A 14,599-nucleotide genomic window follows, 5' to 3' on the forward strand; every position below is an offset into this window, starting at 1 on the left:
TCAACAGCAATGATCATCTTTAAATCGTAGGAGCGAAGAACTCCTGCTTCTTATTCTATCAGCTGTCACATTCACAGTTCACTTTGTCTGGACTGTGGAACATCTGACCTGAGCCGCTGGATGAACAGTTGTCCTGTTGGTGAGTATCATGAGCTTCCTGTTCCTCTGACAGCTGCTTCCATCAGCGGCTCCTCGTCAGGATCCATCAGACCGCTGCTGCTTTTCTCAGGAGAAGATGCTGAAGGAGGAGGAGCAGGACACTGAGCAGGACACTGAGCTGCACCCTGATCTCAGACCAGTCTGGACCACAGGATTCACTGCAGCTGAGCGGATCAATACGTTTATTGACGGAGATTAAACTGTTAAACATCTGTTTATATGGATTCTTTGTGTGTGTGTTCATATTCATGTGTACCTCGTCTCGCGGTCGGATTATTAAATCTAATCTAGAATAACATGACGTCATCAATATGGAGAGCTGAAACTAAATGTTTCTGTTATTTAGTCCACCCTCATTGATATAAATGGGGTGGACAAAATAATAGAAACACCTGTTGTCCAGCTGTTACTTATATGTTGTATTGCTGTATGTCACGTGGGCTGCGTCATTTTAAGAGGACACTGGCTTTTATTTTGAAATTCGTAACCGGAAGTAGAATCCGTCTCAAACGACCCGGAGGACGTCAGCCGGTCTCTGCTCGTCCTGCTCTGATATTCATTTCATATAAAGTAAGTGTGAATGACGTCATCTAACGGCGTCTGAAGCTCGTCCAGACCAGCTGGGGACAGTCTGCTGACTTAGCTAGCTGACGTGAGGCCAGTTGTTAGCAACATGCTAAGTGCTCCTGTGAACAGTAGCAGATGTTAAACTCACCCACTTACTCAACATAGACCAACAGCTGTTCAGTGAGCCGCTCAGACCACAACAGTCCTGCTGGGTGGTCTCGTCCTCCAGCTGTGAGGGGAGGAGGCGTCATGGATAAAGTGAGGAGGATCCTGGTTCACGTCTGTAAGGAACGAGCAGCTCCACAACGAGCCCAGTTTGTTCAGGTCAGTGACCTTCAAGGATTTAATTACTGGCTTTCAACAAGTCATCCCTGGACTCTCGCGTCACGTCTTCTTCTTCTTCTGTTGTCAGAGTATAACGGGTCACTTCAGTGGCTGTGGAGATGATGAGGTGGAGGTGAACTGCTCTCTGGAGAAAAACCAGTTCATCCTCTACAGAGGAGACGAAGGACGAGGGATCCCTCTGAAGGTCAGACACACGACGTTTATATTGTTCTTATTGTCATTAAATCTCATGTTTAGACTCAGACCAGCAACCTGTCAGTCCGTCTCTCAGTCCTGTCTCACTTCCTGTCTGTGGCGCTCAGCTCTCAGCCCATTGGTTCCTGCTGAAGACGTCAATCTTTAAAAACTCCTCGCGTCCTCGTCTCAACAGGACTCTCCTCCAAAAACACAAGGCTAATGGTGGCACGGCCCTCCCCAGTTTCTGCTTTTACTACTGGACAGCAAATTTGCGCTGCTTTACATTTTGGTCTCACTTCCACGGCCACCCCAGTCCCCCTGTCTGCTTTGGCTTGTCGGACTTTTCTCTTCTGAGCCCCATCACATCTAATCACTTGTTGGGGCCGTCTGTCGGGGACTCTGTCTTTCAAGAGGGGGGCAGGAAGGGAATCGCTCGTTTTAAGGATCTTCTCATAGATAAGACTTTGGCATCATTTGAGCAATTGATCTTCCTTCGTCTAATTCCTTCAGATACCTACAGGTAAGGCATTATATGCTCTCTGAGTCACCCAGCTTTTCTACATCTACTGAAGCAACCATGGTTGACACTGTCCTCTCTTTAAATCCATCTCAGAAAAAGCTTCTTTCTGTCCTCTATGACAAGGTGTCAAGCCTGAGGCATGTCTCCACAGACAGGCTGAGGGCAGCATGGGAGGAGGATTTGGGCCTCTCTCTTTCAGTGGATACATGGACTTCCATACTTAAACTGGTTAATTCAACTGCTTCATACAGTTTAAAGTGGTACACGGGGCTCATGTCTCTAAAGTCAAACTATCTCAAATGTATCCTGAAGTCAGTCCCTCCTGTGATAAATGCCAACATGCTGTAGCTTCTCTTATTCCTTTGTGCTGGTCTTGCCCTCGCCTTAGCAAGTATTGGGAGGAGGTGTTCCAAACTCTATCTCAGGTGTTCAGCATCAAACTGAAGCCAAACCCTCTGGCTGCCCTCTTTGGGATCATCGGGAAGGAGATCTATCTTACAGAGGAAAAGCTGCGATCCTCATCCTCTGCTCAGGTGGAGGGACGCTGCCCCGCCCACTCATATGCAGCGGTTAACAGACATAATGTCCTGCTTAAAACTTGAAAATCAGATATTCACTTAAATACTCAAACAGGACGTTTCATGAAGCCTGGGGACCTTTCTTAGATATATTCCAGACTCTGTAAAATGATTTACTGTCACAAAGTACAGCTGATCTGCAGTATGTGGCGGATGAATACTCGTGTGAATGAGGGGGATTATTTTAGCAACTGTTAGTGTCTGTTTTTTCTCCCTCTTTTTTCTTTTTCTTTGTGTATATTCTCTTAACAGTGCAAACTCGTCTTATTTATATGTTAAATGTGTACATGCTGTGTGTATTACTTCTCGTTGCTGTATGGTGTCATAGTGTCGTTGTATATTCACTCTTTATTCTCTTTGAGTTGCAGCATCAAGCTTTTGTTTCTGTGTGTTTGCACTGTACAAACTCTTGATTTAAAAAAACTCCTCACAAATATATAGTTTCATGTTTAAAAGGCTCAGTCATTCCCTCCAACAGCTGCTCGCTGGAGTTTTATCAAACTAACAGCAGGAAATAGTGCATCTGTGGGGGACTATTTTCAGCGGTGGATGAATCCACATGTGGAGCTCTGGTGTGTGTGGGACTGAGTCCAGATAAACTACAGTGTGTGTGTTCATGGTGATGAAGGAAACAGCAGTGAGGCTCACTGATGGGTTTTAAGAATAATAATAATAATAATAATAATAATAATAATAATAATAATCAGTACATCAGGCTGTGACACACACACAACAGTTAGTAGAAGCTGCTGCTCTGAGTCTGAACGTGTTGAATCATCTCCAGACTTCAATATTTACTCCTCCATCTCTTTCTCCCTCCTAGAGGCCCGCCTTCTGTCCCATCAAACACCTGTCAGTCACAGAGGCAGCTGAGATCCCATTGGACGTTCAACAGCGTGGAATAGATGTGGGCGTGGCCATCATCCTGCAGACAGCCAATCAGAGGGTGTTGCTTACACGACGGGCAAAAGAGCTTCGCATATTTCCCAACGTCTGGGTTCCTCCAGGTCTGGCACACATGACGTCTGTTAGGGGGCAGTTGCATTATGGGAAAGTGCGATACTGCATGACTGTGGTGGCCCTTTAACACACACACACACACACACACACACACACACACACACACACACACACACACACACACACACACACACACACAACCTCTGTACCTGTGTTTTTGTGTTTTTAAGGTTCATGTTTCATGACTTTGTTTCTTTCTAGGCGGCCATCTTGAGCCAGATGAGACGGTAAATGATGTTCTGCTTTCTGTGACTTCTTCAGTGTTTCTTCTTCTTGACTGAATAAAACCTGTCATAACCCTTTTTATTGTGTGTGTGTGTGTGTGTGTGTGTAGCTGCTGGATGCAGGCCTCAGGGAGTTAAAGGAGGAAACTGGACTGAAACTGGAACCAGAGGCAGTTTCTCCAAAAATACTGGGACTGTGGGAGGTGAGACAGACTCTGTCCTGAAGTAGACCAGAAAGTGAAAATAATTAATAGTGAATAATGTTTCACTAGAGCTGTTCTACATAAATCAGACAGCCCTGAAGTAGCTTTTCTTCTCTCTTTGATAGAGCTAGGCTAACAGTTTCCACCTGCTTCCAGTCTTTGTGCTAAGCTAGGCTAAACACGTCCTGGACCTGTCTCTGTAATGACATGAAACTGAAACATCTGGAGAAGACACAGAACAAGAGAAGAAGAGTGTTCTACTGCAGCTTTAATGAATGCATTAATGGTGAATGATTAAAGGTATATTTGACTCTCCGTCTCACTGTCTGTCTCCCTGTCTGTCTCCCTCTCTGTCTCCTCTCTGTCTCCCCTCTGTCTCCCTCTCTGTCTCCTGTCTGTCTCCCTCTCTGTTTCCTGTCTGTCTCCCTCTCTGTCTCCTGTCTGTCTCCCCTCTGTCTCCCTGTCTGTCTCCCTGTCTGTCTCCCTCTCTGTCTCCTCTCTGTCTCCCCTCTGTCTCCCTCTCTGTCTCCTGTCTGTCTCCCTCTCTGTTTCCTGTCTGTCTCCCTCTCTGTCTCCTGTCTGTCTCCCCTCTGTCTCCCTGTCTGTCTCCCTGTCTGTCTCCCTCTCTGTCTCCTCTCTGTCTCCCCTCTGTCTCCCTCTCTGTCTCCTGTCTGTCTCCCTCTCTGTCTCCTGTCTGTCTCCCTCTCTGTCTCCTGTCTTTCTGCTTTCTGTCTGTCAGTCAGTGTATCCTCCCATGCTGTCCAGAGGACTTCCTCAGAGACATCACATAGTCATCTACATGCTCCTGCACTCCCCCCTCTCTCATCTGCAGCTACAGGTGACGTGGTGACTCGAACTATGATCTTCATCTTCATGGCGCTCCATGTTGTGTCTTCAGTGGTTTTCCTCTCTGGTTGTCTCCTCCCTGCAGGCCTCTCTGAGCCCGTCTCCGGCTGAGGTCAGTGCCTGTCTGTGGGCCGACAGCCGGCTGGTCAGAGCCGTCGTGTCCTCCGTGGACGGAGAGGACGGAGAGGTTCCGCTGGACGACCTGCCGAGCAGCGTCAGGTATTAAGTTAAACCTTTATTGATCTCCAGAGGGGAAAGGAAGCTGTTGTAGCAGCACGAGGACCGTAATAAATCCAGATACATAAAGTAGAAAATAAATATGAAACTAAAATAAGAATAGAAGTAAAAATATCAACAAAAATTAAAAAGTGACAGTGATGTGATTCATAAAACGTCTCCTGCCACCACAAGAAAGTTCAGCCCTCAGGTTTCCTTTCACTTTTTTACCGATTGTTGATGTTGTCAGACATTATTTGTGGAGTTTTAGAAATGAAATCTTTAAAGAGGAACATGGAGTTAAAATAGTACTGACGTCTCGGTGTTAGAGATGTCCTCCTGTGTGCTCTGTTGTAACTGTGATGTTCTCTCGACTATATGTGACCTTTTTATTGTTATGAAAGCAAAAACAAAATATTTAGAACAATATAAACACTAACTTCCTCCTGACCTCGCTGACCTTTGACCTCCTGCTGTGTTTCCAGTGTGTCGCAGGTTTCCTCGGACGGAGCTCTGAGGGACTCCACTCTGCCTCTGACGGTGTTCGTCAGCCGGGCGCCGGTCAGCGGCCCGGACGTGGAGCGCGTCAGCACCGGGACCAAGTTCGCCCTGGAGCTGTGGCTGAGGAGCCTGGAGACCCCCGACCTCTGACCTCTGACCTCTGACACTCTGCAGGCATCAGGAAGGACAGTTCTGGATCAGAGAAATGACGCTCTCTGTAAATATCACTTTTATTTTTATATACTGTAAATCTCATCCTTACTTTTCAATAAAACACACCTGAAACAGAAAACATTTATTATGCAACTTAATCAATTAGTGTCATTTAAATAAAAATATAATATATTTCTTTTGTTACATAACAGACAGTTGAGTTAAATGTCCCCGTCGAGATCTACACTGTCTACGATGACAACTGAGCAAACGCCATCTGCTGATGAAGATCATGTCATATGATTGAAAACATCAAAACAGCTATTAAATGGTCCTTGAGGTGAAACTATTTTGTTCAAAAAAGTTTTTTTTTTAATGCAAAAAAAGAACCTCTTCAGACTTTGAGTGTTTGAACTTTATGAATGTACTTCTCATGTTCAAGTGATGTTTAATTGTTTCATGGGGGAAAAGGGTCAAATGTCCACATACTTCTGGCCATACAGTATATCAGTCTCACAGTAATTAAAAGTTAAATATATTTTTCGTTGTTCCATATCAAACACTTTTTTACATCCATCTTTTCTCCAGTTTTCATTGTTTCTTTAAGTTGGTGAAACAGCGCCCCTCTGGGTTGTTAACGTCAGGCTGTGTGGTCAGAGGTGGTATTGCACTCAGACGCGATCACGTCTACTTCACCGGAGAGAAGCAGGTGAGGGTGAAAGTGTAGTACTTTTAGCTGACTCAAGTACTCTACTTAAGTACTATTTTGGCATACTTGTGCCTTACTTGAGTATTTCCAGTTTGTGCTACTTTATACTTGTACCCCACTACATCTCAGAAGGAAATATTGTACTTTTTACTGCCTTTCTTGTAATAAATAAATAAAGAATGGTGATAATAATGCAGTTGGTGATTCATTCAATGTACATGTTATGAACTGTGGAACACATTGGGCTCTGAAGAACCTTTGATGAATAAATCAGTTGAGATATTTGAGGTTCGTCAGAGCTGCAAACTGTGTTTCCAGAGTCAGCGTTCAAACCATCAGTTTTACAAACCAAATAGGTAATTGATTATTATTGATAATCAGCAGTTTAATCTCTAATGAAGATAATAGTGAGTTCTCTGCACTACCTTGAACTTCTCCCAGCCTGAGGAGCGACATCTGCTGTTAAACAGCTCGAGTTAACCTTTAACTCCACACGGTCCTGTAAGAACAGAAGTCCCTCTGCTGGTTTCTGAGACTCTGCTTTTGTCCTCAGCATGTCTGCCAGCTGCTGTGGAGCTTCACCTGTTCTCATGGCTGACCTGGAACTGCAACACCTGAGCCTTCAGGCCAGCAGGTGGCAGTACAGACCAGAAGCACCTCAACTCCGCAGACAGGTGATGAATGTTGAGGCGGTTCAGTCTGGTTCTCTTGAACTGCTCACATGTAATCGTTAGGTGAAGTAATATTAAGGACGACACAAGTCCCCCTCAGTATTCAGGACTTCATTCCTGTTTGATGTCATCTGAATGTTCACTTTCACTAGTTTCCATTGTCCCTGGTTTCTGTGCAGCAGTGAGTTCAAGGGGCGTTCAGGTGAATCACTGTGACTCACAGTAATGAAACATTAGAAACTGAGTATTTGCTCTGTTGCTGTTTGCAGGACAAGAGGATGAAGGCCAGCGTCATCATTCATCATCTACTAGAGAGTAGATGATGAATGATGACGCTGGCCTTCATCTAGGCGAGCAGCCTAGGAAGTAATTGTTACAAGGTCTCTGGTCTCAGGTCTCAGGGGTCTCTGGTCTGTGGTCTGTGGTCTCAGGTCTCAGGTCTCAGGTCTCAGGGGTCTGTGGTCTGTGGTCTCAGGTCTCAGGTCTGTGGTCTCAGGTCTCTGGTCTCTGGTCTCAGGTCTCTGGTCTCTGGTCTGTGGTCTCAGGTCTGTGGTCTGTGGTCTCGGGTGTCAGGTCTCTGGTCTCAGGTCTCTGGTCTCTGGTCTGTGGTCTGTGGTCTCTGGTGTCAGGTCTCTGGTCTGTGGTCTGTGGTCTCTGGTGTCAGGTCTGTGGTCTCTGGTCTCTGATCTCTGGTCTCTGGTCTGTGGTCTCTGGTGTCAGGTCTCTGGTCTCAGGTCTCTGGTCTCTGGTCTCAGGTCTCTGGTCTGTGGTCTCTGGTGTCAGGTCTCTGGTCTGTGGTCTGTGGTCTCTGGTGTCAGGTCTCTGGTCTCTGGTCTCTGGTCTCTGGTGTCAGGTCTCTGGTCTCTGGTCTCAGGTCTCTGGTCTCTGGTCTCAGGTCTCTGGTCTCTGGTCTGTGGTCTCTGGTGTCAGGTCTCTGGTCTCAGGTCTCTGGTCTCTGGTCTGTGGTCTCTGGTCTCAGGTCTCTGGTCTCTGGTCTCAGGTCTCTGGTCTCTGGTCTCTGGTCTGTGGTCTGTGGTCTCTGGTCTCTGGTCTCTGGTGTCAGGTCTCTGGTCTCTGGTCTCTGGTCTCTGGTCTGTGGTCTCTGGTCTCTGGTCTCTGGTCTCTGGTGTCAGGTCTCTGGTCTCAGGTCTCTGGTCTGTGGTCTCTGGTCTCTGGTCTCTGGTCTCTGGTCTCAGGTCTCAGGTCTCTGGTCTCTGGTCTCTGGTCAGGTGAAAGTGGTGACTAAAGAAGCCAGCAGAGTGTTGACAGAACAGCCGAGCCCTGCCGCCTGTCAAACACTGATAGGTGTTCCCTTTGATACCAAACACACACCTGAGTCACAGAGCAGTCAGTCATTATGAAGCCCCGCCTCTTCCCCTGGTCAGTCATTATAACTAACATGACCAGCTGATCCCAGAGCTGCGCAGGAGAACTGATCTAACGTTTTCATAGCAGACATTTTGAATCGTCAGGTGGAGCTAATAACATTAATGATGGCTCTGTTTCAGCGTAATAATAATAATAATGATAATGATGTGTTTGATGAGTCAAATCTCACTTCCCTTCAGTCTGGGAGTCACTGCATTAATGGAACATTGATTCTGAAATCAGCAGACAGCTGATGGTTCAGTGATTCACAGGTTTTGCAGGAAGACAAAGACGTGAATGTAAAAAAGATAAAAAAGAAAATTGGTTTGAGGGAAATGAAGAAAATCAGAAAGTTATGAGACAACTTTTATTGACAAAATGAATTGAACATGAAGCTCAAAGTCAGAAGCTGAGACTTTGCCCCCCCCCCCCCCCCCCCACGCCCCGCCCTCTCTGGCTTTGTCAGGCTCTTTGTGATGAAGCTGTTTTGTTGAAAGAAACAAACCTGGGCTTTGGTTGAAAAAGAGGAATCAGAGCTGCAACAACGAGGATCCACTTTCAGACTTCAGACACACAAAACACAACAAACTGGGACACGGAGGCGGCTGCCAGACGGAAATATGACAATATAATAAGAGTGAATAAGGTATCTTATTAAGCCTTTAGAATTCAATACATAATAATAATTGATATAATTATTATATAATATAGTCTAAAATAGATCCGGTAGAGTAACATTAGTGACAATATCACAATAAATTTAAAAGAAAGAAAACAGAAAAATAAAATTACATTGGTGATATAATAAAGAGTTCATGTAGTATAATATTAAGTACTTTTTTGATCGAACAACTTTTACAGGTGTAAAAAATTTATGAGCAGAGCCAATAAATGGAAATATGATTATCAATATTAGTTATAGCAGGGGCAAACACAAAATAATATAATAAAAATCATCGTCACAACAATAACTGTTATATTAAACATGATGTCAAATATGTAATAATTGGTTTCATTATTCCAATGCTAAGCTATACTCAACACAAACTGTAATATGAGTTTATTAGTGAAATAATAGAGGCGGAAGTGGGCGGGGCCGCTGCTTCTGGAAAGGTTTCTTGAACCTTCGACTTTCTATAAAGACGGAAGATTCAGCCGATCTGAGCAGAAGAGCCCCCCCCACGTCACAACGGTATTATAATAAGCACTTAATACAAAACAAATACAGTGCAAAACATGATGAGCTGAGCTGATGAATGTTTGTGGCATAAAAAACAGTAAGAATAACAACAGTAACTTATGAAACATAATGACGACATCCTTCATATACATGTACTTTTAGTTGAATATAGCTTCGCATGTGAAGGATGTAATACAAAACAAAAGCAGTGACAATAAAATCTTCAATTAAAAAGAAGACCATATATAAAACATTTAATGATGTAGTAATTAGGGGCGGGGGTCCTAACGCCCCCTCTATCTCCCACCGTATGTCACTAGAGATTAAAGGCAAAATGCCCCAAAAAAGAAATGAATGAAATAGCAATGAATATTGTACAACATCAACTTATCAGTTAAAATGTACAAAATATAAGTATGATTTTAAATAATATATTTTATCGTAAGAATTATATAATTTTCAGCTTTTTAAAAAAAAAAAAAGAAAATGCTTAATATTTGTAATTGTAGTTATTAGCTATTTATCTTTAAATGGAGCTCCACAGTGCTTTACAGACAATAAATAAAAGCTAATAAGGTTCATTGAAATCAGGATTATAATTTTAAAAACAATAAAACACAAATAAAAAAAAGTGTGTGTTTGATGTAAAAATCTTTCAAGTGATTTTGTTGGCCCTCCCTCTGCCAGCGGAGTCTTGCAGCGTCATTACTGGTTGACTGTGTACGTCCCCGTCCGGGTCTTCATCGGTTTATCCAGTTCTTCCTGAAAAAGATGAATGCCAGGATGAGCGTGGAGGGCAGAGCGACAGTTCCACATGTTGCCTAATCTCGTGTGCTGAAAGAGCTAGGCTAGCAGTTTCCTGCTGATTCCAGTCTTTGTGCTAAGCTAGGCTAAACACATCCTGAGAAGATTTCTGTTGCTTTAAGGTGAAAACTCTGACGGGTTTATCAAAACTCGTCCTTCAGCTGTGTATCGCAGTGTAGCTGGTCAATAACTGTAAGTATTGACAGAGTGCTGGAGCTGATTTCACACAACATTAACATCATGTTTAATGTAAAGAGACAAAAACTTCATCAACTGATAATCCAAAAGCCTGCTGTCTGAACTGAGTCTATTAATAATAATAATTAATAATAATTATGACATTATCAATATCGTGATGACGATGGTAACAGTTATTACAGTCTTCGTCACTGAAATGTTAATTTCAGGAGCTAATGTAGCACATAGTTAGCTAAGAGTTGCTAATGTTACAAAGATGTTTGTACAGTATGAAGAGCCGAGCAACACACATCAACACAGTCATCAAAAACAGAAACTAAGCTGTTATTAACAGTATTAATGTACTACTTATTGTCTCTAAGATGCTAACGTGCTACTAATAGTCAATAGTTTCTCACAGTAATTATAAGAGTTAATAAGATGATATTAAGACTTAATAAGATGTTAGTTAGAAAAACGTTGCTGACAGAGACACTGCAGCAAAAAACAACACAGATGAAAAGTCAGTTAAAGGAAATTAAGATGTTACTAACAGGTGTTCATTTATTACTAATAGGTCCCAAGGTGAAGCAGACAGTGAATATTATGTTTTGGTGACAGTTTCTACAATATTAGTTTAGTTTTAATAAGATGCTACTCGTGTTAGTAAAATGTCACTAATGTTGTGTCACATATTTACTAGTTCTACTTATACTAGTTAAAAGTCACTAATATTACAAAGATATTGCTAACTAATACTAATGTGTTACATATAATTAATAAAGTGGCACTAACAGTTAATAAGATCACCACTGGAAAAGATAATGTAGTTACTAAGATGTCATTAAGAATAACCAAGAGGTTAGCAACAGTTGGAGAAGGGTTACGTGGTTAATGATTACGTGTAAATAGGAGTTAGCTTGTACAGTGTGTGCTAATCACAAAAGCTAAAATAAATTACTATTTTTACCAGTGACATCAATAAACACTTACTGACAGCTTTTGTTTCCTTGTTGTCATGGTGACAATCACATTCCCATTATTTCTCCATGTTCCTGTGTAAATGTTGACTGTGACTCATTAAAATACAAACAACTGAATAACTATTACAGTGGCCTCGCCTGGCCAAGACACACCCATTCAGATCTAACACATGATCTGAGGCAGCCCTGCCACAAACACACACCTCTGCGGTCCTTGTTAAAGCTGTTCTAATGTTTTAATCATAAGAAAGGACCCCTCGGTCCTGAACGTGGTCCTGCTACGAGTGGAGCTGGACTTCATTCTGCTGCCTCTGTTCCAACAGACGAGGTCAGCGTGATGGCATTAATGTAAACTCTGAACTCTGTTCTGCTGCAGGGAGGAGACACGAGGAGACACAAGAGACGCTTCTACAGGCGTCACATTACAGCACACAAAGACACAACCAACACACACTGAGTGTGTGTGTGTGTGTGTGTGTAGCTGTGAAACTGTGGTTGTGAGCACCAGCTCCTGACAGACCATTGTCCTTGTGAGGGCATCTGGGTTTACGTGTCTTAACCAGGACCAGCTCCTGACAGACCACTGTCCTTGTGAGGACATCTGGGTTTATGTGTCTTAACCAGGACCAGCTCCTGACAGACCACTGTCCTTGTGAGGACATCTGGGTTTATGTGTCTTAACCAGGACCAGCTCCTGACAGACCACTGTCCTTGTGACGACGTTAGCTTTGCAACATGTCCTTGTGAGGACATTAGCATTGTGTTTGTATTTCGAGACGTTGGACTTACGTATGGTTTCCCGTTGGGCCCTCCGAAGCGGCTGTGTGTGGTGTACAGAGGGACATCGTCTCTGTTGGTTAGATGGTCGTAGGGACTGAAGCCTTTGTTGCGCCCCCTATAGCAACACCACCACACCAGCTGCAGAGGACAAAGACTGACTGTTAGCTGTATCACAAGACTCTCTTTGCATGTTAAGGGCACAATGAGCATGGGGGAATGTAGCCCATTGGTTACCTTAGATCATATCTAGATAGAGGAATACAACATTTACACACAAGACTGTTTTTGAGGCCTGAAATTAACTCCTAAAAGTATGTAAATCTGCATATTTGTTGGCAAAGGTCTTTAGATAATATTAAATAATTCATGTGGAAAACGGGAGAAATGCTATTTAATTAGTTTAGTACATTAATTAAACCTTGTAAACCACCAAGCGTCTGTATCTAAATGAGCTGTCAAAAATATCAATCTGTAAAACAAAACGTGACAAAACGGTGTGGACATCAGAACCGGGACAGAGCCGGGACAGAGCCGGACACCAGAGGACATCAGAGGTGCTGGTAGCTGTACTTCTGAACTTTGGACAGAGCCAGGCTAGCTGTTTCCCCCTGTTTCCAGTCTTTATGCTAAGCTAAGCTAACCTCCAGCTGTGTACTGAACACAGAGACATGAGATGTCTCACTGTCAGAGAGGAAGAGAAGAAGACTCACCAGTCCAATCAGCAGCAGGATCAGCAGCAGCAGAACCAGAGCTGCCAGGACCAGCAGAGCTATTCCCCACCCAGGAACACCGCCACTGGCCGGGGGCGGGGCCGGGGTCGTACTCTTGGATGTGATTGGTTTATTTGGGGACACAGAAGCAGATGAGCTGCTTGCTGTTGTAGTCCTTGTTGCCATGGTATCATTAGACGGCGTCGCGGTGGATGTAGAGTTGCCAGGGGAAACCGTTGCGGTGTGTGTGGTGTTTGTTGTCGTGGTTACAGAAGAACCGTTTGTTGTGTGGTGTTCAGTACCGTTTGGAGGGGTGGTTGTCATGGTAACGTGGGGTGTTGTTGCGTTAGGGGATCCATGTGTTTCTGCTGTGGTGTTACTGGTGAGACTGGGACTGGACTGGGTGACGTCGGGACCAGTTGTGGTGTAGCTGTGGGGTTCAGGTGAGGCTGACATGTGGTCAGAGGTGGAACTGATTTCTGTACTGGTGGAACTGACCGTCTGACTGGTTTCAGTGATTGTGTTGGTACTGGTGATAGTGGGCAGACTGGTGTCGGATCCTGGTGTTGTTATGTGGTCAGTAGTGGGACTAGTTTCTCTCCTGGTGGTTGAACTGTGATCAGTTGTCATGGTTACAGCGTGCGTAGAAACATCCTGACTGCTGGTAACTGATGGTGAGGTGGTCGTCAGGGCAACACCTATTCGATGATGAAAATGTTTAGTTGCAGCTCTAGAAGTAAAGTTCTAAACGTTTGTTCCTTAAAGGATCAGTTCTGGGTTCAGATTGATGCTGCTCTCATGTCGGCCTGCAGCCGGTTAGCTTAGCTTAGCATAAGGACTGTAAACAGGTGGATTAAACTACACATCATTTTCAGTAAACTTAGTTTTGATAAAACCAGATGTTTCAAGTCTCATCAGGCCCTTTTTATTCAATATGAAGCTTTTCTCTCTTCACGTCTTCACACCAAACTTTTGAAAGTGAAGTGAACGGATCCTCGGCCCTGCGGCCACATGTCTGACCGCATGAGGAGTTTCTGTTGCAGCCTGTTAGAGCTGATTCATTATTTAAAGTTATTTTTCAAGCGAAAACTAAATCCATTCTCTGGCTCATCCACTACAGTGTCTCACATGTTCTGCTTTTATTTGTCTGACATGAAACTGTTGGTCAGATAAAACAAGACATCTGAAGACGTCGCCTTGGTTACAGGAGATATTAATGTACATTCGTCAGTATTTTCTGACATGTTATAGACTGAAGAGTTTATCTGTTAATCTTGAAATGAATTGGCAGAGTAATAAACACTGAAAGGAATCATTGGTCGGAGCCCTAAACATATAAGACCCTTACTGGACTTCCTCTTTTGAAAACCCTCCTCAGGTGTTTTCCTCTGAATAAACTGAGGGAGAATACTGTCTCTCTAATGTCCCAGCGAAACAAACTTTCAGAAGGTATAAAAAGCAGCAGGTAACGAGAGTATTTTCTTACCTGAGGTGGTGACGGTGAGAGCGATCCAGAGGGCGAGCAGCGTCTCCATCTTTCTTCAGGAAGTCCAACAGTTTGTGACAAAGATCTCAGTGTGAGCGGCTGCTGGAGTCTGTTTCCATCCAGAGAAAGACTCCTTTATACACCTGCCTCACCTGCACACAGGTGGAGGAGGAGGGAGGGGCTGGCACTCCCCCATCATGCCCTGGGATCTCCAGCGGGAGC

General features: G+C 43.9%; 1 protein-coding gene across 1 annotated transcript; it reads left to right on the forward strand.

The window, feature by feature from the left end:
• The first annotated feature begins 723 nt into the window (after positions 1-723).
• On the forward strand, positions 724-6,367 carry nudt17 (nudix (nucleoside diphosphate linked moiety X)-type motif 17). The gene is made up of 9 exons (XM_070912428.1): positions 724-1,050; positions 1,139-1,255; positions 3,170-3,353; positions 3,568-3,593; positions 3,701-3,793; positions 4,533-4,631; positions 4,725-4,858; positions 5,341-5,573; positions 5,722-6,367. The coding sequence occupies exons 1-8, from the start codon at positions 976-978 to the stop codon at positions 5,504-5,506; spliced, it is 894 nt and encodes a 297-aa protein (XP_070768529.1). The 5' UTR covers positions 724-975; the 3' UTR covers positions 5,507-5,573; positions 5,722-6,367.
• Positions 6,368-14,599: the final 8,232 nt, after the last annotated feature.

The sequence above is a fragment of the Enoplosus armatus genome, chromosome 9 (assembly GCF_043641665.1).
Source record: "Enoplosus armatus isolate fEnoArm2 chromosome 9, fEnoArm2.hap1, whole genome shotgun sequence".
NCBI classification, from domain to species: Eukaryota; Metazoa; Chordata; class Actinopteri; order Centrarchiformes; family Enoplosidae; genus Enoplosus; species Enoplosus armatus.